General features: G+C 44.8%; 1 protein-coding gene across 3 annotated transcripts in view; it reads left to right on the top strand.

Moving 5' to 3' along the window:
• The window catches only part of LOC133571077 (receptor-type tyrosine-protein phosphatase-like N), a 53,739-nt gene that overhangs the window by 12,926 nt on the left and 13,999 nt on the right, over positions 1-26,814 (top strand). The window contains exons 2-12 of one of the 3 annotated variants that reach the window (XM_061924121.1): positions 2,043-2,093; positions 14,692-14,802; positions 14,887-14,983; positions 15,053-15,200; positions 17,035-17,407; positions 17,523-17,666; positions 17,778-17,812; positions 21,557-21,690; positions 21,766-21,851; positions 21,943-22,007; positions 26,444-26,659. In XM_061924121.1, coding sequence (XP_061780105.1) covers positions 2,043-2,093; positions 14,692-14,802; positions 14,887-14,983; positions 15,053-15,200; positions 17,035-17,407; positions 17,523-17,666; positions 17,778-17,812; positions 21,557-21,690; positions 21,766-21,851; positions 21,943-22,007; positions 26,444-26,659 — 1,460 coding nt within the window. Of the gene's footprint in view, positions 1-2,042; positions 2,094-14,691; positions 14,803-14,886; positions 14,984-15,052; positions 15,201-17,031; positions 17,408-17,522; positions 17,667-17,777; positions 17,813-21,556; positions 21,691-21,765; positions 21,852-21,942; positions 22,008-26,443; positions 26,660-26,814 lie in introns of all 3 variants that reach the window. The other 2 variants (XM_061924120.1, XM_061924122.2) reach the window with 2 other exon arrangements.

Consider the following 26,814-nt stretch of genomic DNA (forward strand, 5'->3'; position numbering starts at 1 on the left):
ATTGATTGAGACTTTTATTAGTAGATTGCACAGTACAGTACATATTCCGTACAATTGACCACTAAATGGTAACACCCCAATACGTTTTTCAACTTGTTTAAGTCGGGGTCCACGCTAATCAACATTAAACTGCCTCAAGTTGTTGCTCAGATTAAATGAAATGACCAAACTTTTCTTCTACATATAAAAAGTGCAACATTAAACAGTTTCAAGTCAACTCAGCCTCAGATTAACTTTTCTTCCCCCCCAGCCTGGCTAACTTGGCAGTAAGAGGATATATGGGCTCATTGTTCTTCCACCATAGAAGTGGCTCAAAATCTAGTTTTTAATGCAATATGGACTTATATCTGCTGCTATAAAAACATTTGTTATTGCTTTAGCCCTGCCTGACTCGCCGAGGAGAGGCTGCTTGAATGCGGTGGTGACGCTTCAAATGGGTTAGCATGTTTGACGTGTTGTCAGAAGCTGCTGCTGAACCTCCGTCCTCCATTGTTGTATCGCACCGAAGTGTTCCCAAACGGGAGATTTTAACGAGGCAGGAGGGTCTTCTTCTGCTCAGAGAGTATGGGGTATCGGACTGTCTGATTGTGGCGGTCCCCTGTATGATCAGTGCCAGAGCTTGGTCCGCATTGCCGGTAGTAAGTCGGACACGTTTCCAGTGAGGGTTGGACTCCGCCAAGGCTGCCCTTTGTCACCCATTCTGTTCATAACTTTTATGGACAGAATTTCTAGGCGCAGTCAAGGCGTTGAGGGGATCTGGTTTGGTGGCTGCAGGATTAGGTCTCTGCTTTTTGCAGATGATGTGGTCCTGATGGCTTCATCTGGCCAGGATCTTCAGCTCTCACTGGATCGGTTCGCAGCCGAGTGTGAAGCGACTAGGATGAGAATCAGCACCTCCAAGTCCGAGTCCATGGTTCTCGCCCGGAAAAGGGTGGAGTGCCATCTCCGGGTTGGGGAGGAGATCTTGCCCCAAGTGGAGGAGTTCAAGTACCTCGTAGTCTTGTTCACGAGTGAGGGAAGAGTGGATGGTGAGATCAACAGGCGGATTGGTGCGGCTTCTTCAGTAATGCGGACGCTGTATCGATCCGTTGTGGTGAAGAAAGAGCTGAGCCGGAAGGCAAAGCTCTCAATTTACCGGTCGATCTACGTTCCCATCCTCACCTATGGTCATGAGCTTTGGGTTATGACCGAAAGGACAAGATCACGGGTACAAGCGGCCCAAATGAGTTTCCTCCGCCGGGTGGCGGGGCTCTCCCTTAGAGATAGGGTGAGAAGCTCTGTCATCCGGGAGGAGCTCAAAGTAAAGCCGCTGCTCCTCTGCATCGAGAGGAGCCAGATGAGGTGGTTCGGGCATCTGATCAGGATGCCACCCGAACGCCTCCCTAGGGAGGTGTTTAGGGCACGTCCGACCGGTAGGAGGCCGCGGGGAAGACCCAGGACACGTTGGGAAGACTATGTCTCCCGGCTGGCCTGGGAATGCCTCGGGGTCCCACAGGAAGAGCTGGACGAAGTGGCTGGGGAGAGGGAAGTCTGGGCTTCCCTGCTTAGGCTGCTGCCCCCGCGACCCGACTTCGGATAAGCGGAAGAAGATGGATGGATGGATGGAGGAGGGTCTTCCAGCTCTGGCTTTTACATGTTGTCGTAGCCCGGTCGTTGCTAGCATGCCGTGTGTTGTGCCTCGGTGTGCATTGTTTACACAACGTGCGCTACGCTACTTAATATGTTCGTGTGGAAACTCGTTCGGTACAGCTCCGAACCGAACCGAAACCCCCGTACCGAAACGGTTCAATACAAATACACGTACCGTAACACCCCTAGAGAATAGGACCCTAAATCAATGTATGAAAACTCTGTGGTTCAGGTACATGGCTGCACACTCACCGTTGTGTTGAGTGCAACAACTGTGTGTGAACAAACATATTTACTCCAGTGTCAGTGTAAGTACTGAAATGTGCAAATCCAGACATTTGTGTAGCACTACATGGGGCCAAAAATGTCACGGCAAGAAATGATTATGAAAGAGTTTGTTTTTTTCCTCACAGGTTGCTTGTTCGAGAAAAATCTGTGTCCCAGAGATCATCTTTGCAACGACGGTGAGTTTGCACACCGTGCACATATGTGATGCTCGCATTAACCGCTAATATCCAAGAAGCCATGATGTCACTTGTGTTCATGTCGAGCCCCGGGCTTTCTTCCCCTGTAACAGAGCAGCATTTTGTTGCCAGAGATGTACGCAACTTAGTGACCGCATTATTCAGGATCTCTGTGAGTTGATCACAGGACCCACTGAAGGTTTGCATGTATTAAAAGACATGCAAACTTGACAGCACATGCAAAGCTAATTAAGGCCTTGTGATGAGGATTGCATCTTATAAATGAGCAAAATAACAAGAGCAATTGGCACAGGTAATAGTTGTCCACAACATACAGTAGCTGGGTTCTTGTCACTATCAGGCAAAGTCCGGTTGGAGTTCTCAGGCGGTGCCAAGACCTCAGAAATAGCAATAATCACAATGCAAAAACAGTAAAGGGAATAACATTCATCCAACCATTCTTTACACAGCTGGAGTTTATCCTATCTGAATTTGGTCAAAAGGATAGGAAAAACACATTTTCAATAACAGATTTGAACAAAAAAAGCAGTCAGGTATAGGGATGTCCCGATCCGATATTTGGATCGGATCGGCCGCCGATATTTGCCAAAAAATGCGTATCGGCAAGGCATGGGAAAATGCCGATCCAGATCCAGTTTAAAAAAAAAACTCCGGTCCGTGTTTTCCAACGCACCTATCTAAATAATACATTACACTTTTCTGCTGCTCCCTAATTTCCGTTCCGCATTTTCCAGCACACCGTCAACACATCCACAGGTCTGTGGATTCTCACGCAGTTGATTTTAGCTGCTGGCATTACACGACAGGCTCTTATCACTCTTTTCTGTGTCTCCCTCTCACAGACAGCAAGCGCACCTTCTTACACACGTCACATACTGTCACGTCATACGTCACATACTGTCACGTCATACGTCACATACGTATACGCCCTCCCCGAGCAGAGAGGTAGCAGCATGGCTAACGTTAGCTGTGATCAGGGCCGGCCCGTGGCATAGGCCGTATAGGCAAATGCTAAGGGCGCCGTCCCTCAGGGGGCGCCACGCCAGTGCCACAAATGTTGGAGAAAAAAAAAAGAAAAAAAAAGTTGGTACTATTATTTCTAAATACAAAAAATAATCCCACGTTAATTAAAATGCAAAGTAAAGCCTATTTAATAGAAATATTATTTGTTACAACATTGCGCCCCCTGCACGGTGCGCCCCCTCCCTTCCCGTATCATGACTCTTTTTGGACGTCACCACATCAAAAAATCAACAGAAGATGTCAAAACGGCCAAAACTGTCAGGTGCCCAGGGAAGAAAAAAGAGAAAAGAAGAGGAGGAGAAACGAGAAAAGACAGAGGTAGCAGGTAGGTAACGTTAGCCTACATGAAATTATTTGTCTGTTACAGAATGTGATAGTAACCTAGCTTTTTAGCATTAAGCTAATGTTACATGATTCGGCAATTGCTAATCAATAAATAGCTAGTTCTGTTTTAACGTCGGGTTAATATTGTGGAGGGGGCTAAATTGTTATGGAAAATAATAATGTAACGTTAGGTAATTAAAGTACTCCCACCTTACATTCCTCAGGGACATTTGTATTAGATCTTTTAAGCAGGTGTTTTTTGTTTACATTGTTATTGCCTTCTGGTTAGCTAATGTTTGCCCTGCAGGTAATAGTCACTTTTCCACCCCTTTATATATTAGGTATAGTTGTAAGTAAAAAAAAAAAAGGTCAAAGACAAAGCTATTTGGTTTCTTGTGAGTGTATACACGTCATTGCCGATGTGGGGGGGCGCCACCTAAAATCTTGCCTAGGGCGCCAGATTGGTTAGGGCCGGGGCCTGGCTGTGATGCTAGCGCAGCCGTGTGACCAACGTTTCCTCTAAGGTGCGCGCTTGCGCAATTGCGCACTCGCACTGCTCAAGCGTCCTCTGCGCACGGTAAATCTATGCCACGCACAAAATCAACTAAAAAAAATAAGCGCATAACAATTTTCGACACACGGACACGACAGAGACAACAGTTTTCGTCATCATTGTTCAAATATTGTGACGTCTGTCGAGACGCTTATCTCCATTCGGTGCCACACGTCCACACCATCAAAATGCCGAGGCAAACATTTCCACATCAACACCGTATGAAAAAATGTGTGATTTTTTTAGTTGTGATTTCCTTCTCTGCATGAAAGTTTAAAAGTAGCATATATTAATGCAGTATGAAGAAGAATGTTTTAATGTAGACATGCAAGCCTTGAAAGAACATTTTGAAAATCAAGACTACATTTCCTGCAAATGGGTGCATTTCTACCCTATATTTTAACTTTAGATTTATTCTCATATCAAACTCTTTTGGCTGTCTTTTTGACACTTACCCTCCACACCCTGGATTATAAATAATGTAAATAATTCAATGTGATTATCTTGTGTGATGACTGTATTATGATGATAGTATATATCTGATAGTATATATCTGTATCATGAATCAATTTAAGTGGACCCCGACTTAAACAAGTGGAAAAACTTATTGGGGTGTTACCATTTAGTGGTCAATTGTACGGAATATGTACTTCACTGTGCAACCTACTAATAAAAGTCTCAATCAATCAATCAAAACACATAGAATCATCATACTGCTGTGATTATATGCATCAAGTGTTCATTCAAGGCTAAGGCAAAATATCGAGATATATATCGTGTATCGCAATATGGCCTTAAAATATCGCAATATTAAAAAAAGGCCATATCGCCCAGCCCTAGTTCAATGATGCCGTTTCTGTTTGTCATGTATAATTTTGTCTATTTTGTGTTTATCCTTGAATAAACAGGTCAGTTTCTTGTTACCAACCATTGTGTATTATTCAAACTCCCCTAATTCAGCTGGCTAGTTGTTATCAAGAGTACTAAAACCCTTTCCAACATGATTCTGACAACTAAGTAGGCTAAATAACTTTAAACTTTAATACATGCTCGGTAGAGATGCGCGGATAGGCAATTATTTCATCCGCAACCGCATCAGAAAGTCGCCAACCATCCGCAATCCACCCGATCTAACATTTGATCAGAACCGCATCCGCCCGCACCCGCCCGTTGTTATATATCTAATATAGACAATGCAAGGCATTAGTGAGGTTATAAAGCTTTTGCCTGTTAAAGAAAGGAGACTGATCCAATGCAGCACAGACATTCGCGTGCCACGCTGTCACGACCCAGACGCACACCAGTGCGCAATCATATGGGAGCCGCGCTGAGCGCACCTCCAAGCGCGTCTCGCTGCCGGCGACGGCCGGGTATGGGCCCGACGCTCCAGCGCCATCCATTTTCAGGGCTAGTTGATTCGGCAGGTGGGTTGTTACACACTCCTTAGCGGGTTCCAACTTCCATGGCCACCGTCCTGCTGTCTATATCAACCAGGGTGAGCCCCACCCCTTTCGTGAGCGCACTGCGCGCGGAGTGACCCCTGTTACGCGCCCCCGGCAACAGGGGTGGCGGGCAGGTAAGCTGCGCGGGCAGGTAAGCTGCGCGGGCGGAGCGCGTGGAGTGACCCCTGTTACGAGCCCCCGGCCACGGGGGTGGCGGGCAGGTAAGCTGCTTACCTGCTGCGCGTGACGCCGGCCGCGGCGAAGGCGGACGAGGCGGGGTGTCGGTGCGGTGGGCGCGGTGGTGACCCTGGACGTGCGTCGGGCCCTTCTCGCGGATCGCCTCAGCTACGGCTCTCTCGGGGGAAGGGGCCTCGGTCCCGGACCCCGGCGAGGCGTCCCTTCTCCGCTCCGTAAAAGTGTCCATCTCTTCTTTTTTTTCCCTTCTGTTGTGGCATATGCTGCAGGTGCCTGCTCGTTTTTCGTATGTGGGTAACAACATTTAACTATGTATATATATTTCCGAATTGGTTTAACTGCCACCCGCCTGAATCTATTTAAAATCTAATTTTTTTTTATTTCAACCACCCGACCCGACCCGACCCGCGGATAAAATCTAATTTTTTTAAATTTCATCCGCCCGATCCGCGGATAATCCGCGGACTCCGCGGATAATCCGCGGACTCCGCGGTTGTGCCCGCAAACCGCGCATCTCTAATGCTCGGATAGGTCAGTATCGGTATCGGTCAGTATCGGTATCGGATCGGAACTGCAAAAACAATATCGGTATCGGATCGGAACTGCAAAAACCTGGATCGGGACATCCCTAGTCAGGTATCCGTTTGATGGTGTAAGTGCAGAAACACAACAGGGACACAGTTTTGCGGCTGTGGTGAGGTATCAGGGGTGTCATGTGCAGCAGGGGAGCTTTTTCATTGTTCGTGTCTACACCCAAGTATTCATCTCAGACATGTCAAGTTCAAACACTGATGACATCTATTAAACAGACAAGAAGCAAGGAATCATGCAGAGACAGAGTTCAATTTTGCTCAATGAGGAGAGACGTTTTGGGCTGTACTCTTAGTTACGGATCCAACCTACGCTCTAAGGTACAGTCCCACGTTCTCCTCTATTTATTTGGGAGGTCCCTGGTTACATCACCGAGGCTGCTTCTGAAGGAAGGGGGGGTCATTTCAGTAGCCCCAGTTGGACAGAATATATGATTATTCAGAAAGGCAAATGTGCTGACACTCGTGATATCGCCCTGTCTCTGCTTTGTCTGTGTCACGGCACTCGATGTTCTGGACACAAACACTGATACGAGACGACTCGCAATCTTGGATTTGCACAGATAGAAAAGTACAACTTCAGCACAATTGATAATAACTTAAGCAACGGCCTTTAAGCATAAGAGTTGTGTGATAACTTACAAAAATTAATGACATCTTTTAAACAAGACAAGAGGCAAAGAATCAAACAGAGACAGAATTCAATTTGGACTCAATATATTGAGGAGAGGCCTGTGTCTTGACCTCCACCGAACCCCTGAGCCCGACTCACCGAACCCCTAGGGTTACATCGAACCCAAGTTAAGAACCACTGCACTAACCCTAACCATCCATCCATCCATCTTCTTCCGCTTATCCGAGGTCGGGTCGCGGGGGCAGCAGCTTAAGCAGGGAAGCCCAGACTTTCCTCTCCCCAGCCACTTCGTCCAGCTCCTCCCGGGGGACCCCGAGGCGTTCCCAGGCCAGCCGGGAGAGATAGTCTTCCCAGCGTGTCCTGGGTCTTCCCCGTGGCCTCCTACCGGTCGGACGTGCCCGAAACACCTTCCTAGGGAGGCGTTCGGGTGGCATCCTGACCAGATGCCCGAACCACCTCATCTGGCTCCTCTCCATGTGGAGGAGCAGTGGCTTTACTTTGAGCTCCCCCCGGATGACAGAGCTTCTCACCCTATCTCTAAGGGAGAGCCCCGCCACTCGGCGGAGGAAACTCATTTTGGCCGCTTGTACCCGTGATCTTGTCCTTTCGGTCATAACCCAAAGCTCATGACCATAGGTGAGGATGGGAACGTAGATCGACCGGTAAATCGAGAGCTTTGCCTTCTGGCTCAGCTCCTTCTTCACCACAACGGATCGATACAGCGTCCGCATTACTGAAGACGCCGCACCGATCCGCCTGTCGATCTCACGATCCACTCTTCCCTCACTCGTGAACAAGACTCCGAGGTACTTGAACTCCTCCACTTGGGGCAAGATCTCCTCCCCAACCCGGAGATGGCACTCCACCCTTTTCCGGGAGAGAACCATGGACTCGGACTTGGAGGTGCTGATTCCCATCCCAGTCGTTTCACACTCGGCTGCGAACCGATCCAGTGAGAGCTGAAGATCTTGGCCGGAGGAAGCCATCAGGACCACATCATCTGCAAAAAGCAGTGACCTAATCCTGCAGCCACCAAACCAGATCCCCTCAACGCCCTGACTGCGCCTAGAAATTCTGTCCATAAAGGTTATGAATAGAATGGGTGACAAAGGGCAGCCTTGGCGGAGTCCAACCCTCACTGGAACCGTGTCCGACTTACTGCCGGCAATGCGGACCAAGCTCTGACACTGATCATACAGGGAGCGGACTGCCACAATCAAACAGTCCGTTACCCCATACTCTCTGAGCACTCCCCACAGGACTTCCCGGGGTACACGGTCGAATGCCTTCTCCAAGTCCACAAAGCACATGTAGACTGGTTGGGCAAACTCCCATGCACCCTCAAGGACCCTGCCGAGAGTATAGAGCTGGTCCACAGTTCCACGACCAGGACGAAAACCACACTGTTCCTCCTGAATCCCAGGTTCGACTATCCGGCGTAGCCTCCTCTCCAGTACACCTGAATAGACCTTACCGGGAAGGCTGAGGAGTGTGATCCCACGATAGTTGGAACACACCCTCCGGTTCCCCTTCTTAAAGAGAGGAACCACCACCCCGGTCTGCCAATCCAGAGGTACCGCCCCCGATGTCCACGCGATGTTGCAAATAACTCTAAATTAAGTCTTTGTTACTTAGAATATGTTCCCCATACTAAAGTGTTACCAAAAACATATAACTTTGTCTAGAATTTGAAAACAAAACATTTTATTTTTCACTAAAGAAGGGTTCAGTGAATGCGCATATGAAACTGGTGGGGTTCGCTACCTCCAACAAGGTTAAGAACTACTGCCTTAACCACACATGTCGTAACACAATAAGTCATAAACGAAGACCACATACTTTTTACTGGAAATGTATCAAGATGATTAAATGATTTTGTAATGGCAGCTTTAATGTGTTGATCATGTTTGCAATCGGCATAAATACAGGATAAAGGTTTTAGGAAAATAGGGGCTAGGGAGCAGAGAAATGCGATTTTAAGAATATTGTATTGACCTTTATATACTTACATACATACATATTGCTCTACGGTCATTTTATGCATTCACAGTAACTTACTAATAGTTGACAGATTTTTATTGTCGCTATTTCCCAAAAATTTTAGCGGTTGTGAATTTCTACAGAATATTTTGTCTATGAGGTTTAACACTGCGTACACAATGATAGAGTGAAAGAAAGAAAAAAGTGGGCGGAAGTGCTACGTAAACATTGTCTCCACGGTCGGCCGCTATCAGCCAATTGCAGCTCATTGAAGCCGTTACTATGGCGACAGTGACATCAACTGCCTGACAACTGTGTCTCCCGCGTGTGTGTGAGTGTGTGTGTGTGTGAGTGTGATCAGAGATAGTGGTGATGACTCATCACCGGACACACACACCCACACACAGAGTAACATCAGCTCTGCTTCTCTGCAGTAAATGTTGACGTAATTACACAGCAAGTAGCATAAAGGTGCAGTGGAACCCCCAAAAAGGGACAATCGGTAGAAAATAGATGTATGGATGGAACACTTTTAAATAACTATTTAAATATCCTGAAATGGACCTTATATAGGTATACAGATTGTATCTCATTAAATTGTGACGTACCATAGAAACATGCTGGTGGTTGTCATGGGCAACTATTCCAGGGTTATTGGTGGGCAATACCTTTACCTTTTTGTCCATAACAATGTCGATATGTTCTACTTGAAAATGTATTTTGACTTTAAATGGTGTATCGGGATTATAATCAGACTAAAACACAGGAGAAAGATTTTAGGCAAGACCAAAATACATTTTAATCAACAAACTTATACGTGACCGATTTTACAATAATAAAAACAATGTTAAAAAACTATGTAACAATATCGACAAAATAATACAATTATTCCAATTGTTTGAGATACATCATTTCATCATCATCATCATTTTCTGTTTATTCCTTTCATGACAATGCATATAGTCCCGATCCAGGTTTTTGCACTTCCGATCCGATACCGATACTGACCGATAATGGCCTATCCGAGCATGTATTAAAGTTTAAAGTTATTTAGCCTACTTAGTTGTCAGAATCATGTTGAAAAGGGTTTTAGTACTCTTGATAACAACTAGCCAGCTGAATTAGGGGAGTTTGAATAATACACAATGGTTGGTAACAAGAAACTGACCTGTTTATTCAAGGATAAACACAAAATAGACAAAATGATACATGACAAACAGAAATGGCATCATTGAACTAGGGCTGGGCGATATGGCCTTTTTTTAATATTGCGATATTTTAAGGCCATACTGCGATACACCATATATATCTCGATATTTTGTCTTAGCCTTGAATGAACACTTGATGCATATAATCACAGCAGTATGATGATTCTATGTGTTTTGATTGATTGATTGAGACTTTTATTAGTAGGTTGCGCAGTGAAGTACATATTCCGTACAATTGACCACTAAATGGTAACACCCCAATAAGTTTTTCCACTTGTTTAAGTCGGGGTCCACTTAAATTGATTCATGATACAGATATATACTATCAGATATATACTATCATCATAATACTGTCATCACACAAGATAATCACATTGAATTATTTACATTATTTATAATCCAGGGTGTGGAGGGTAAGTGTCAAAAAGACAGCCAAAAGAGTTTGATATGAGAATAAATCTAAAGTTAAAATATAGGGTAGAAATGCACCCATTTGCAGGAAATGTAGTCTTGATTTTCAACATTTTCTTTCAAGGCTTGTATGTCTACATTAAAACATTCTTCTTCATACTGCATTAATATATGCTACTTTTAAACTTTCATGCAGAGAAGAAAATCACAACTAAAAAAATCACTAATTTTTTCATACAGTGTTGATGTGGAAATGTTTGCCTCGGCATTTTGATGGTGTGGACGTGTGGCACCGAATGGAGATAAGCGTCTCGACAGACGTTACAATAACAGACGTTACAATATTTGAACAATGATGACGAAAACTGTTTTCTCTGTCGTGTCCGTGTGTCGAAAATTGTTATGCGCTTATTTTTTTATTTGATTTTGTGCGTGGCATATAATTGCTATGCGCAGAGGACGTTTAAACAGTGCGCAATTGCACAAGCGCGCACCTTAGAGAGAACGTTGGTCACACGGCTGCGCTAGCATCACAGCTAACGTTAGCCATGCTGCTACCTCTCTGCCCGGGGAGGACGTATACGTATGTGACGTATGACGTGACAGTATGTGACGTATGACGTGACAGTATGTGACGTGTGTAAGAAGGTGCACTTGCTGTCTGTGAGAGGGAGACACAGGAAAGAGTGATAAGAGCCTGTCGTGTAATGCCAGCAGCTAAAAGCAACTGCGTTAGAATCCACAGACCTGTAGATGTGTTGAAGGTGTGCTGGAAAATGCGGAATGGAAATTAGGGCGCATCAGAAAAGTGGAATGTACTATTTAAATAGGTGTGTTGGAAAACACGGAGCGGAGTTTGTTTTTTTTAACTGGATCTGGATCGGCATTTTCCCATGCCTTGCCGATACGCATTTTTTTGCAAATATCGGCGGCCGATCCATCCAAATATCGGATCGGGACATCCCTAGCATATATACAAGCCACGTACAGTTGACACTTTCATTGTTTTTTGTTTCTTATACATTTCCATGATCAGAAAGGAGCAGATGGAAGAATAATATTCTTATATTTATCTGCCCCTTTTTTAACGCAAATTATTTTAGATGACTTTATCACTGTTCCCTCCACCAACACCCCAACTCAAGCATACTTTTTAATTTTTCTTGTAAATGTCCAGTGTTATCATGTATTTTACAATGTACAGCTTTTATATTTCCTGTATTTTATATTATTACTTTATACTGTTTTATATTTTAATTTCTATCCTGTTAAGCGTCTTTGAGTACTCTGAAAAGCGCTATACCAAATAAAATGTATTATTATTATTCATTTTCGTTTAAGCATTTTCACAATGACACGTCCAATCAAAATCAAAAATCAGTTTGATGACATATTGACTTGACATATTACAGTTGTCTGTTCAACATCTTCCCGCTTGAAGCCAAACCACCGCCAGACGATGGACCCCCTGCTGTTTTTCTTTGGAATTAATTCTTCCTTCATTTGTTACCAGATTGGCACCTTCTTTCTCTCGTATTACCACTCGCACCACACCGCTAGCACCACAGCTAACTTTACCCATTGCCGCTACTTCTCTGCTCCGTGACAGTATGTGACGTATGTAAGAAGGTGTGCTTGTTTTATGTGTCTGTGAGAAGGAGAGACAAGAAAGAGTGTAGTGTGTGTAGTGTAATGCCAGCAGCTAAAAGCAACTGTGTTAGAAGGTATACTCCAATATCACCATATAGTCATTTTCTATATCACACAGAGACAAACCCGCGATATATCCAGTATATTCCATATATCGCCCAGCCCTAATTTGGAAATGTATTTTTCTCACCGGCACTCATGGAGGGCGGATGCTCCCCTTTCTTCTCCCTTATCTCTCCTGCTTGCTTCTTTGTCTTGTCTTGTATATGTGCTTTGCTATGGAGGTTTTTTTCCCACTCCAGACTGGGCCCCTTTAGGAGCCCAGTCTAGATTGTATATTTTTTACTCATCCTTCCCCAGCGTTGACCTTTTTTCCCATCTTTTACGGGGCGCCTTGTGGCGACTGTTGCGTTCTGGACCAGTTGTTCCTCCCAGGGAATTCAAGTCACAATTCGCTCCCAAGCTCTTTACGACACTTCAAGCTGAGTTGAAAAACCACCAGAGACATAATAGGTATTTTGTTGTATATTTTCAAAGCTTTGCCAATATACATTTTGAGACCAGTCTAACGCTAGAACATTCTATTGCGCCTCCCAAAATGGTCTGTCTTCCCAACGCCAAAAACCCCTCTTTCCTTCCCCCTCCCTAGCCATAATACATTCCAAAGAACTCAAGGTTAACACACACAGTTTACTTGCAGACAAAGCAGCAAGAGAAGAAATGGAAAACACGAGCTGTTTTCAAATATGACTGTGAAATAAAAGAAGTACAACTTAAATTCGGATATATGTAAATATCTTCCTCCGACAATTCCCCCTTCAGATCTTCTAAAAAGATCTTTATCACTAGTACAACACTTCTAAAATACGCCCCTCTTTGAGCAAGCTAGTAAAAATTTAAAAGCATAGTTACATGGGAGATTGTCAAGACTTGGACTTTGGCTTGGTTTGTTCTCCCGTGGTGCAAATGAACTGGACTGGTCATGGCGTGACGGTAAATACATGATTTATTTAAACTATCAAAAAAGGAATAAACGAAAAGCGCGCACAGGGGCGGAGGTACAAAACTAGACTTTAAACACAAAACGTGCACATTGGCAGAAACTATGAACAATTAAACAAAACACTAACTGTGGCTTAACAAACAAAAACTTACTTGGCATGGAACCGGCATGAAAAAAAGAGTAGCAAGGGTCATCAGGGTGTGGAGAGTGTGCAGGAGCATAAATGCGGGGATGTCGTCAGGACGAACAACAGAAAATGAATGAACTTAAATACTATGGACATGATTAGTGAATGCAGGTGCGTGACTCAAAACGTGAAACAGGTGCGTGACGTGACAGGTGAAAACTAATGGTTGCTATGGTGACAAGAGTGCACAATGAGTCCAAACGTGGAACAGGTGCGTGACGTGACAGGTGAAACTAATGGTTGCTATGGTGACAAAACAAAAGTGCACAAAAAGTCCAAAATTTAAACCGAACATTACTAAAACAAAACATGATCACACAGACATGACAGAGATAAACGGATGGAATCTATGTCAATGTTCGTCACCCTCAGGGAAGGAAACTAGCATTTCTCGAAAGTCACCACTTTGCGTGACCCCCTTCAGTGACATAGCAAACCCAGGTTGTTCAGCGAGCCCCTCAACAGCATCACGAGTCAGGTTGGTCAGTCTCAACAGATTATAAAAAACATAGTTAATGCGTTCTACATTTTTAGTATCGGTCACAGGGAAAATAGCACCAATTATAGGAAGGTTCTCGAAACCTGCACAGGATTCACACCACAATTTATGTTGTGGTGGGACCCCCCTTGGTTGTCCAATTGCATCAAAGTAAACACCCTCAGGGTTTCTCATCAAATCAAAGGAGCCCGTTACACTCCTCCTAGATAAAACATGGCGTCTTCTGCGGGAAGTTAGAGAGGCCGCTGAAACAGGAGTTCCAAGGGGTGTTAATTTGGTACCCACTAGGGTGAGTGGGGTCACCAGTCTAACCATAGCACAAAGTCCAACGGCGAACGTCGGGATTCTAATGTACAATCTGTGCTCCCCACAATACCAGAATAAGTCAGCTCGTGCCCAAGGGCCTATCCTTGAGCCATCTATCAGGGTGGTGCACCAGGAGGGGGCAATGTCACCCAATTTGTAGGGGGATGAAGGGGGTCCTGTAAATTGAAAGCACGTGTATTTCAGCTTTTAGGCCACAAAGGGAAGAAGTCGGGTGAAATTGTCAACAGGAGGGTACACACTAGCCAACAAATCACAACCTGGCGGTGTGGGTTCAGAAAACAAGGAGATAAGACAGTTTGAGCCATTAGTGTCAGTCAACTTAAAAGGGGCGGGGTAAGTGTGGGGAAAGGGACGTCCAGCGGAACAAGCAACACAATCACCCAGGTCTTGGCTCTTAGACCATCAGCGTTCCTGTTCTGTAACCCTGTACACTGGTTTGTGCTGAAAACAAAGTTTTGTTGTACTTGTGCAATGACAATAAAGACCTAGCTACCTACTACCGACCTACATGAACAAACATGCCTGGTGTGGCCTCCTCTCTTTCTATGCAGATGGTTTGTTTGGACAGTGCCGGGCTCCTCACCAGGATCCAGTCCAGTATCTGGTGTCTGTACCGACTTTGCATAAGCTGCAGGAAGTCCTCAAAGACCTGATGGTGCAAGGTGAGTCAACACTTGAGTTTTCCCTCAAGTCCAAAAAAAAAAAAAAAGCAGAAATCACCTTTGACAACTCTGCGGCCGGAGCAGGTATGACCTGGAAGGACGATGTCACCCAGGCGACGATTGGCCGAGAGTTGAGTTACATTCCCACCGTTGGCTCGTGGCAGCTTCATGAGCGCAAACAGTAAGAGAAGTCACCGCCATGCCGTCCGTACGTGTGATGAAGATCTCTTAATTCCATATTTCTGTTTAGGTCGCTCAGTCAGCGAAGACGTCGGAGAGCTGAGGAGTCAGGCGACCCGGAAATGGTACAGCAGTTCCTACAGTACCTAACCTTTGACCCCTCTCAATCCTCCATGCACGTGCAGACACCCCTTCTGGAACCATACACCTACCACCAGGTCAGGAGATATCAATCAATGTTTATTTATATAGCCCTAAATCACAAGTGTCTCAAAGGGCTGCACAAGCCACAACGACATCCTCGGTACAAAGCCCACATAAGGGCAAGGAAAAACTCACCCCAGTGGGACGTCGATGTGAATGACTATGAGAAACCTTGGAGAGGACCGCATATGTGGGTAACCCCCCCCCCCCTCTAGGGGAGACCGAAAGCAATGGATGTCGAGTGGGTCTGACATAATATTGTGAGAGTCCAGTCCATAGTGGATCCAACATAATAGTAAGAGTCCAGTCCATAGTGGGGCCAGCAGGACACCATCCCGAGCGGAGACGGGTCAGCAGCGCAGAGATGTTCCCAACCGATATACAGGCGAGCGGTCCACCCCGGGTCCCGACCCCGGACAGCCAGCACCCCATCCATGGCCACCGGATCTGTGTGTCTCCCCTTCCACAAGGGGTAGGGGGGAGCAGAGGAGAAAAGAAAAGAAACGGCAGATCAACTGGTCTAAAAAAGGGGAGCTATTCAAAGGCTAGAGTATACAAATGAGTTTTGAGATGGGACTTAAATGTTTCTACTGAGGTAGCATCTCTAACTGTTACCGGGAGGGCATTCCATAGTACTGGAGCCCGAATAGAAAACGCTCTACAGCCCGCAGACTTTTTTTGGGCACTGGCAATCACTAATAAGCCGGAGTTCTTTGAACGCAGATTTCTTGCCGGGACATATGGTACAATACAATCGGCAAGATAGGACGGAGCTAGACCGTGTAGTATTTTATACGTAAGTAGTAAAACCTTAAAGTCGCATCTTAAGTGCACAGGAAGCCAGTGCAGGTGAGCCAGTGTAGGCGTAATATGATATATCTGTGTTAATAGAACCCAGTTGTAGCTGGGATGCGTTGTCTTTAATCTCCTTTCTAATGAGTTCAATTTTCTTATTAAAGAAATTCATAAAGTCATCTGCCGAGTGGGTGGAGCTATTGGGAGGAGTCCCTTGTTGGGTTAGCGATGCTACTGTACTAAACAAAAATTTAGGGTCGTTTTTGTTGAGGCGGATGAGATTTGAGTAATATTTAGCTTTAGCTAAGGTAAGCATGCGTTTATACGATATTAAACTATCACTCCATGCTTGATGGAAAACCTCAAGCTTGGTCGCGCGCCATTTGCGTTCCAACTTTCTACATGATCATTTATGAGCTCTGGTTTCTTCTGTAAACCATGGGGTGCGCCTTTTAGGGGCCCTTTTTTGTTTTAGCGGTGCTATACTATCAATGGTTTTGCGCAGGGGATTGTCAAAGTTGTTAGTGAGGTTATCAATAGAGCCGACATAATTTGGGAATGGTGCCATTACCGAAGGCCAGCAAGAGTCATCGTTGTGGCAGCATTAATGTTGCGGCTGCTATAGCAGTTATTATTATTAGTAGTTTGTTGACAATGAGTCAGAACTTCGAATTTTATAAAGTAATGATCGGACATTACTTTAGTATACGGGAGTACCATAACTTTGGAGGTGGTGACACCCCTGACCAGCACTAGATCTATCGTATTACCGTTGCGATGCGTAGGTTCATTTATTATTTGTGTAAGACCACAGCTATCAATTATAGTCTGGAGCGCCACGCACTGAGGGTCCGATGGGGTATTCATATGGATATTAAAGTCCCCCATTATAATTATATTGTCTGCGTGCGTCACTAGATCAGCAATGAACTGATAAATTGATAAAGTCCGAGTAGGACTTTATCATATAGAGATATAAGGGATTCTTCATGCTGAATGAGTAATTGTTAAGAAAGTGTAAGATGTTATGTCACATTTGTGTTATTGCAGCAGAAGTTTGGCGATGAAGACGAGACTGAACGATCCCTCAACTCCTTAGAAGAGAATCCAATCTCTCCATTTCACCGCGTCCTTCCCCGCCAAAGATCCCAAGGAAAAGCTCTGGACAGAGACAGACAGCTTCTCCAGCACCTGGTGTCCTATTACCTCACCTCTCCGTCGTCTTCCTCCACCCATGTCCGGGCTGTGTCCCGCCACAAGGGAGCGCCGGGAACATCTTCAGCGTTGGCCTCGTCCCTCCCGGAGCTTGACTTACCGCTAGACTATGACCAGGACTACCTGTCACAAGTTAAACATCTTAGCAAGGAGCAGCAGCAGCAGCGCAGCAAGTTGATGCTGAAGTACGATGCCCGGGCAGGATTGGATGGTGAGAGGAGTCAAATAATGAATAGAAAAATAAATGGATGTTATTAAACAAGAAATGGGTCAAGAAAGTCATTCAAATCCAATCATGATTCATGTAATCTTGTACTGGTTTGCAGCACGTTCTCTACAACGTTTGGCTCTGCTGCTGGACCACTATGGCCTGGATGTGAAAGATCTGTCCCCCGAGCAGATGGGAAAGCTGCCAGATGTGCTTAAACAGCTGCAGCTGGAGAGCTCCTTCAGCCATAAATCCATTAAAGGTCTGTCAGCACTTTGTGCTCACGTATCGATCCCATCTTGTCAAGGGAGCATCACGCTGACGATGATGCAGACACTGTTTGCTAAGACGATGTGATGTATTCACTTTCCAGATAACTATGGAAACAATGCTGCCACAGGGAAAAAGGTGAGTCTTGCACGTGTTTCAGTATTACATACCTGCCAACTACTCCGGTTTTCCCGTAATTAGTACGGTTTTCATCAACCTATTCCGGGTTACGGTTGCAGTGATAAAAAATACGGTTTTTCATTAATTAAAAACATTTTTTTTTTAAAACAATGACAATCGACACTGCTTCCCGTAACTTCCTGTCGAGCCATTCCGAATGCCATGCGCGAGGCACCAGTTGCCATTGTTTCCAAACGAGCGAACGATCATGGAATCAGCCGGAGAAAGATCGCAAACGAGTCTTAAACCGAAAAGAAAACTGCAGTCATTCCGTGAAGAATATTCAAAAGCCTATCCGGGAATAATTATCCGTTCCAAAAAGGGTGAAAACTAGGCGAATTGCACCTTGTGCAGACAAGATTTTTCGATCGGACACGGAGGAATTAGCGATGTAAAAGACCACGTTGGGACAAAAAAACACAAGTCTAATGCCGTTGCTAGCGATACAAGTGGAAAACTTTCAACGTTTTTCGTCGCCCAAACAGATTCTTTGGATGTGATAAATGCCGAAGTTTTATTTATGATGCTATTGAATTACATTTTAATGAAGTAAACTTATCATAAAGTTACCATATCATTTTTGCAGTATGATCAATCTGAGAGAATTATTGGATGCTAATTAGAATAAAAACTAAGAATCATATTTTGATATGATGTACTTAGTCCATAAGTAACAAACATGTACTTCATGTTTAGTGACATGCTCATTCTGATTTTTACACTTTTTTTTCCAAATTCCATTGTATGTTATACTCTTCTGACACCACCAGATGGCAGTATAAGTGTCCACATAAGCGGCCATAAGACCCCAATTCAGTAGTGTACACAATTTTGGAAATAAGAGCTAAAAGGTGCTGTCCACGCATGTGGCCACTAAGCCTTTTACATACCTGCCAACTACTCTGGTTTTCCCGTAATTAGTACGGTTTTCATCAACCTATTCCGGGTTACGGTTGCAGTGATAAAAAATACGGTTTTTCATTAATTAAATTTTTTTTAAAGTTTTATTCACGAAATCGCGTAACAACAATAACAATCGACACTGCTTCCCGTAACTTCCTATCGAGCCATTCCGAATGCCATGCGCGAGGCTATTTATAGCACCGCTGCCAAGCACGAGGCCATTGTTTCCAAACGAGCGAACGATCATGGAATCAGCCGGAGAAAAATCGCAAACGAGTCTTAAACCGAAAAGAAAACTACAGTCATTCCGTGAAGAATATTCAAAAGTCTATCCAGGAATAATTATCCGTTCCAAAAAGGGTGAAAACTACGAGAATTGCACCTTGTGCAGACAAGATTTTTCGATCGGACACGGAGGAATTAGCGATGTAAAAGACCACGTTGGGACAAAAAAACACAAGTCTAATGCCGTTGCTAGCGATACAAGTGGAAAACTTTGGATTTTAGCCACAAAAAGGTAATGACACCAATGTTATCTATTGGAATTGTTTAGTACTGTTATACTGTTAAAAGTGTTTATACTATTTATGCTTTCAAGTCCAAGTTGAAGAAATCTTGTTAAATGTTGACAGCATAACTACCAAAATACAGAAGTATGTCCTTAATATTTTTGCAGTGCTATTTCTGTTGAAAAGTTCAAATGATTACATTAGAGATGTGATGTGCCACTTTTCAAGTGTCTGATGGCTTAAATTAATTTTCATTAATTTGTTCATATTTTGAATTCTTTTGAAAGGCTTACAAAAAAACTACATTTGAATTGTAATTCCATGCTATTGACAGGACTATTAATTTTAATGAAGTTAGCTTACCATGTTTACAGTATGATCATTGTGATAGAAATGTGAATTTTGGGCACAGAATATTTTTTACAATTGAACAAGGCAGTAGATTATACAAGCTTGGACAGAAAGTTAATAATGACACCAATTTTTTTTTTTATGGAATTGTTTAGTACTGTTTTACCATTTGTTTACTGTAAAAAGTGTTTATACTGTTTATACTTTCAATTAACAAATTGAAGTCTTGTGAAAGGTTGACAGGATAACTGGCATTAACTGTCAAAATAATTTCAAACTATTGAAGTTAGCTTACAGAATAAACATGTCAATCAACCCATATGATTTTTGCTGTAATATTTTTGTTTTGAAAAGTCACTGTGACTGATAGAAAAGTGATGGTTTTAGCAACATTTTAACCTGTCTGAATGCTAATAATCATTTTGCGTCGGGGGGGCGAAGCTGAACCCCCCACCAGGACTTTGTCCTGGACCTACCGGGGCCTGCGGCCCCTGGACCCTGGCTACTAGGTTTTTCTGATTTCAAAAGTTGGCAGGTATGGTATTAGCATGCAGACCGAGATGTCAACATTTTTCTTACACAGTAGAAGTTGGTCCAGTTTATGTCGACAACCTGTTCAGTGTTTCAGCTGTTTGTTTACATGCTTTTTTTATTTCTCTTTGCTATTTGGGCTTATTGGACCCTAATTAGAATAAAAACTAAGAATCATCTTTTGATATGTTGTACTTAGTCCATAAGTAACAAAGGTGTACTTCATGTTTAGTGACATGCTCATTTTTATTTTTACACTTTTTTTTCCAAATTCCATTGTATGTTATACTCTTCTGACACCACCAGATGGCAGTATAAGTGTCCACATAAGCGGCCATAAGACCCCAATTCAGTAGTGTACACAATTTTGTAAATAAGAGCTAAAAGGTGCTGTCCACGCATGTGGCCACTAAGCCTTTTAACATCCATCCATCCTAATTCACCTAATTCTGTTGTGTTTACTGATTGGAGGTGACGGCAAACAGACACCAGGGGGCAGTATATACAATTATTTATTTTATATATATATATATATATATATATATATATATATATATAAATAATAACAAACAATACTACTAAACTAAGGAAATGGAGTGTGAACTAGAATACCAGAGTGTGTGGTGTAAGACTATGTGTGTAGTTAACTGAAGTGAGTGTTACCAACGTGTTGAACGAGATACGAGGAAGTCCATGGGGCAGGCAGGTTATCCGGGGCGAGAGAGAGGCGTCGGAATCCAGGGGCGAGCAAGAGGTCGAGGAACGAAGGAAGCAGTCAGAGTCCAGAGGGAGATCCAGGGGAAAATGAGACGCACAGGCTCACTTTCCAGGCGACGGAGGGTACTGCGGGGACACGGGAGAAGACAAGGGACAAATCAAGGCACGGAGAGGAAACACGAATATAGCATAAAGCTTGTTGCTTACGGTACACCATGAGAAAGCTAAGTTCCCGCCCCGATCCTTGGGTCCACTGGTCCTTTATTGAGCCTGCCCTCATCAGACCCAGGAGTGTAGATTGCCGGTGAGTGATTGCAGCTGGTGGCTGCTGCAGGGCGGGGACGCGTGCGGCGCGTCCCTGGATGTGCGCACCCGTGGGCGTGTCCCGAGGTGCGCACAGACGGATGAGCGGCGTTGGCAGGAGCCTGAGCCGTAACAAATTCACCATACAGTATTTGGACTGTCATCAATAAACATAGTTAATCTAGCAATGCCATTGCTGAGATGCTGTACGACACATTGGCTGATTTGGAGCCAGCAGACACCAAAAGGAAACATTCCTTATCTGTGGCATAATCAGGTTTCACTGTCGTAAATACACTCCTGAATTAAACATTTTGCAGTGGTAGATTTTAAAGTCTTTAACTTGGAAAGTTACTTCTAATTTTTGTTGCATTTCTTCATTCTTCAGTTCACAGAAGGTTCCATGGAGCACAAGATGGCTACCCCAAACGGTGTACCCAACATTAGGTCCTCCAAACCAGTACAAGTGCAAAAGGAGACCAACTCCACTACGATGAACAAAGCGGAGAATAACATGATAGAGTATGACATTGTTTTATCTGACAATGTCGTGTCTGATTCAAATACGTTTAAAGTCATTTTTCAACCTTCTGCTAGTGTGCTTGGACCGGCCACGGCCTATGGGACCCACTCAAACTCCAGGAACTTGCCAGCCGTATACGTGGCAGAAAAACAGAGTAAATGTCGCTTCATTGATGGATGTTTTTCAAAAAATGTTGTGTATTGAGCAAGGAGATCTTGAATGTGTTATGAGTGATTTCTGCACATGCTCAGATGCAGATAAGAACTTCCTGGAGCCCGAGGCAGGCCTGAAGGTTGTGCAGAGCAGCGACAGGCAGGTAAGAAATCCAAACCAAAAAAAGTAAAGTGATCCATTCTTGTCCTGTAGGTGGTGGTAATGTGTGTTTAAAAGCAGAGTGGTGTATCAGGAGAGCATGGCCAGCTAAGCAACAGGCGACAGATGAATGCATTTGCTATCGTTTTGATGTTAGTTTTTCTGACGAAATAATGCAAAATAATATGTCCATACATAGTTCTAAACATAGTCCAGCTCATAAACTTAAAACAAAACATGCTTTTATTTTGTGAAAGTATAATTTTTTGGTCGTATTTGACCTCTCTGGTCAACAAAAGCACCATGAAGATTCTAGCGGGAACTCTCATTCAAGCCTTTTTCGGTTATGCATGCACCTCCTGGTACCCTAGCACCTCCAAAACCCTCAAATCTAGACTCCAAACATACCAGAACAAGCTAGTCATATTACTTCTAGACCTCCACCCCAGATACCACCTCACTCCTACGCACGTGGGCTGGCTCAGGGTGGAGGACAGAGTCAAACAACTTGCACTGAGCCTAGTCTATAAAATCCGCTACACCTCCCTGATACCGAAGTACATGTCAAACCACTTCCTTAACGTAAATGACCGCCATAACCACAACACCAGGGGGAGCTCCACTAACCACGTTAAAGCCGAATAGCATTATTTTAGTTGCACTGAGATTCAAAGATAGTCTGTTTTATTAATTTCTTCTGTTATTATTTGTACAAGCTTCTGTTTGTTTACCTTGCACAAGACATTGTAGTTGGTGGTGCTCCAGTGTTGACGGCCAACCTTCACTTCCTACCATACTTGCCAACCCTCCCGGATTTTCCGGGAGACTCCCGAAATTCAGCGCCTCTCCCGAAAACCTCCCGGGACAAATTTCCTCCCGAAAAACTCCCGAAATTCAGGCGGACCTGAGTGACGTGTTGACAACACACAACAACAGTGTCTACCGTAAAGCAGTTCGTCTGCCGTAAACAGCAATGTTGTGACACTTTTAAACAGGACAATACTGCCATCTACTGTACATGCATATGTGACCCACCCATAATGTGTCACATTTTTGTGTTGATTTATTTATTTTATTTTGTGGTTTGAATTCGTTTTTGGAGCTGTCATTACACATTTATCAGTATTCACATTGGTCAGTAGGGGGCAGTAGGGCGTTTCTTCCCAATTGAATGCTATCACCTGCAGACCGGAAGTGTCTTGTCATTCTGATGAGCGCGACCAGTCTGTGAACAATTGAAACGTCCTGTGTGCTTTTTCCTCCTGTATAACAGGTTAGTTTTGGTGAATCAACTCACTGAATAATATCCATGGGATCTTTATAAGTTTAAGTACACATTCTGATGGTGGAGCCTAACTCTAAAGTGTTTGTGAGTTGTAGTTTGTAAATGAACACTGAAATTCAAGTATTTATTTTATTTATATATATATATATATATATTAGAGATGCGCGGATAGGCAATTATTTCATCCGCAACCGCATCAGAAAGTCGTCAACCATCCGCCATCCACCCGATGTAACATTTGATCAGAACCGCACCCGCCCGCACCCGCCCGTTGTTATATATCTAATATAGACGATGCAAGGCATTAGTGAGGTTATAAAGCTTTTGCCTGTTAAAGAAAGGAGACTGATCCAATGCAGTACAGACATTCGCGTGCCACGCTGTCACGGCCCAGACGCACACCAGTGCGCAATCATATGAGAGCCGCGCTGAGCGCACCTCCAAGCGCGTCTCGCTGCCGGCGACGGCCGGGTAAGGGCCCGACGCTCCAGCGCCATCCATTTTCAGGGCTAGTTGATTCGGCAGGTGGGTTGTTACACACTCCTTAGCGGGTTCCGACTTCCATGGCCACCGTCCTGCTGTCTATATCAACCAGGGTGAGCCCCACCCCTTTCGTGAGCGCACTGCGCGCGGAGTGACCCCTGTTACGCGCCCCCGGCAACGGGGGTGGCAGGCAGGTAAGCTGCGCGGGCGGAGCGCGCGGAGTGACCCCTGTTACGAGCCCCCGGCCACGGGGGTGCCGGGCAGGTAAGCTGCTTACCTGCTGCGCGTGACGCCGGCCGCGGCGAAGGCGGACGAGGCGGGGTGTCAGTGCGGTGGTGACCCTGGACGTGCGTCGGGCCCTTCTCGCGGATCGCCTCAGCTACGGCTCCCGGTGGGGCCCTCTCGGGGGAAGGGGCCTCGGTCCCGGACCCCGGCGAGGCGTCCCTTCTCCGCTCCGTAAAAGTGTCCATCTCTTTTTTTTTTCTTCTTCTGTTGTGGCATATGCTGCAGGTGCCTGCTCGTTTTTCGTATGTGGGTAACAACATTTAACTATGTATATATATTTCCCAATTGGTTTAACTGCCACCCGCCTGAATCTATTTAAAATCTAATTTTTTTTTATTTCAACCGCCCGACCCGACCCGACCCGCGGATAAAATCTAATTTTTTTTTATTTCATCCGCCCGATCCGCGGATAATCCGCGGACTCCGCGGTTGTGCCCGCAAACCGCGCATCTCTAATATATATATATATATATATATATATATATATATATATATATATATATATATATATATAGCTAGAATTCACTGAAAGTCAAGTATTTCTTATATATATATATATATATATATATATATATATATATATATATATGTATATGTATATATATATATATATGTATATATATATATACTGTATATATATATATATATATATATCTTAACCACACCGCCAAACACGCCCCCGCCCCACCCCCGACCACGCCCCCGCCCCCCACCCCCCACCCCCCGAAATCGGAGGTCTCAAGGTTGGCAAGTATGCTTCCTACACATCTCATGGAGAGAATGCCAAGAGTGTGCAAAGCAGTAATCAGCGCAAAGGGTGGCTGTTTTGAAGGAACTAGAATATGAAACGTCAATCAATCAATCAATCAATCAATCAATGTTTATTTATATAGCCCTAAATCACAAGTGTCTCAAAGGGCTGCACAAGCCACAACGACATCCTCGTTGTGGCTTGTTTTCAGTTATGTTTTTGTTAAGTACATAACTCCACACGTGTTCATTCATAGTTCTGATGTGACAATCTACAATGTAAATAGTCATGAAAATAAAGAAACACATTGAATGCCAAGAGTGTGCAAAGCAGTAATCAGAGCAAAGGGTGGCTATTTTGAAGGAACTAGAATATGAAACATGTTTTCAGTAATTTTTTTGTTAAGTACTAGAGATGCGCGGTTTGCGGGCACAACCGCGGAGTCCGCGGATTATCCGCGGATCGGGCGTATGAAATTAAAAAAAATTAGATTTTATCCGCGGGTCGGGTCGGGCGGTTGAAATAAAAAAAAATTAGATTTTAAATAGATTCAGGCGGGTGGCAGTTAAACCAATTGGGAAATATATATACATAGTTAAATGTTGTTACCCACATACGAAAAACGAGCAGGCACCTGCAGCATATGCCACAACAGAAGAAAAAAAAAAAAAGAGATGGACACTTTTACGGAGCGGAGAAGGGACGCCTCGCCAAGGTCCGGGACCGAGGCCCCTTCCCCCGAGAGGGCCCCACCGGGAGCCGTAGCTGAGGCGATCCGCGAGAAGGGCCCGACGCACGTCCAGGGTCACCACCGCGCCCACCGCACCGACACCCCGCCTCGTCCGCCTTCGCCGCGGCCGGCGTCACGCGCAGCAGGTAAGCAGCTTACCTGCCCGCCACCCCTGTGGCCGGGGGCTCGTAACAGGGGTCACTCCGCGCGCTCCGCCCGCGCAGCTTACCTGCCCGCCACCCCTGTTGCCGGGGGCGCGTAACAGGGGTCACTCCGCGTGCAGTGCGCTCACGAAAGGGGTGGGGCTCACCCTGGTTGATATAGACAGCAGGACGGTGGCCATGGACGTCGGAACCCGCTAAGGAGTGTGTAACAACCCACCTGCCGAATCAACTAGCCCTGAAAATGGATGGCGATGAGCGTCGGGCCCATACCCGGCCGTCGCCGGCAGCGAGACGCGCTTGGAGGTGCGCTCAGCGCGGCTCCCATATGATTGCGCACTGGTGTGCGTCTGGATCGTGACAGCGTGGCACGCGAATGTCTGTGCTGCATTGGATCAGTCTCCTTTCTTTAACAGGCAAAAGCTTTATAACCTCACTAATGCCTTGCATCGTCTATATTAGATATATAACAACGGGCGGGTGCGGTTCTGATCAAATGTTGCATCGGGTGGATGGCGGATGGTTGACGACTTTCTGATGCGGTTGCGGATGAAATAATTGCCTATCCGCGCATCTCTATTAAGTACATAACTCCACATGTGTTCATTCATAGTTTTGATGTGACAATCTACAATGTAAATAGTCATGAAAATAAAGATGGAATGACAAGGTGTGTCCAAACTTCTGACCTGTACTGTATGAATAGTCTTTTACCAAAGTGACTTGGTGCATTTGTCGTCATCAGCCTCTGAGGAGTGAAGGACAAGCGTCCCTCCTGGCGACTCCTGTCCAACCCGGCTCTCGCTGGCTTTTTGCTACCCTGGTGGCTTCCGCCTGCATTGGCGGCGTCCTGCTTGCAGCCCTGAGCATCACTTGCTTGCGTAACCACGCCCACAGACTGGCGACAAGGAAGCTGGGCCTGGGCACGGAGGCAGGCAGCTTCAACCACCAGGAGTACCAGGTGAGTTAGCAACACATTTACAGGTAAAAGCCAGTAAATTAGAATATTTTGAAAAACTTGATTTATTTCAGTAATTGCATTCAAAAGGTGTAACTTGTACATTATATTTATTCATTGCACACAGACTGATGCATTCAAATGTTTATTTCATTTAA

This window comes from Nerophis lumbriciformis, linkage group LG28 (genome assembly GCF_033978685.3).
Source record: "Nerophis lumbriciformis linkage group LG28, RoL_Nlum_v2.1, whole genome shotgun sequence".
Taxonomy (NCBI): Eukaryota; Metazoa; Chordata; class Actinopteri; order Syngnathiformes; family Syngnathidae; genus Nerophis; species Nerophis lumbriciformis.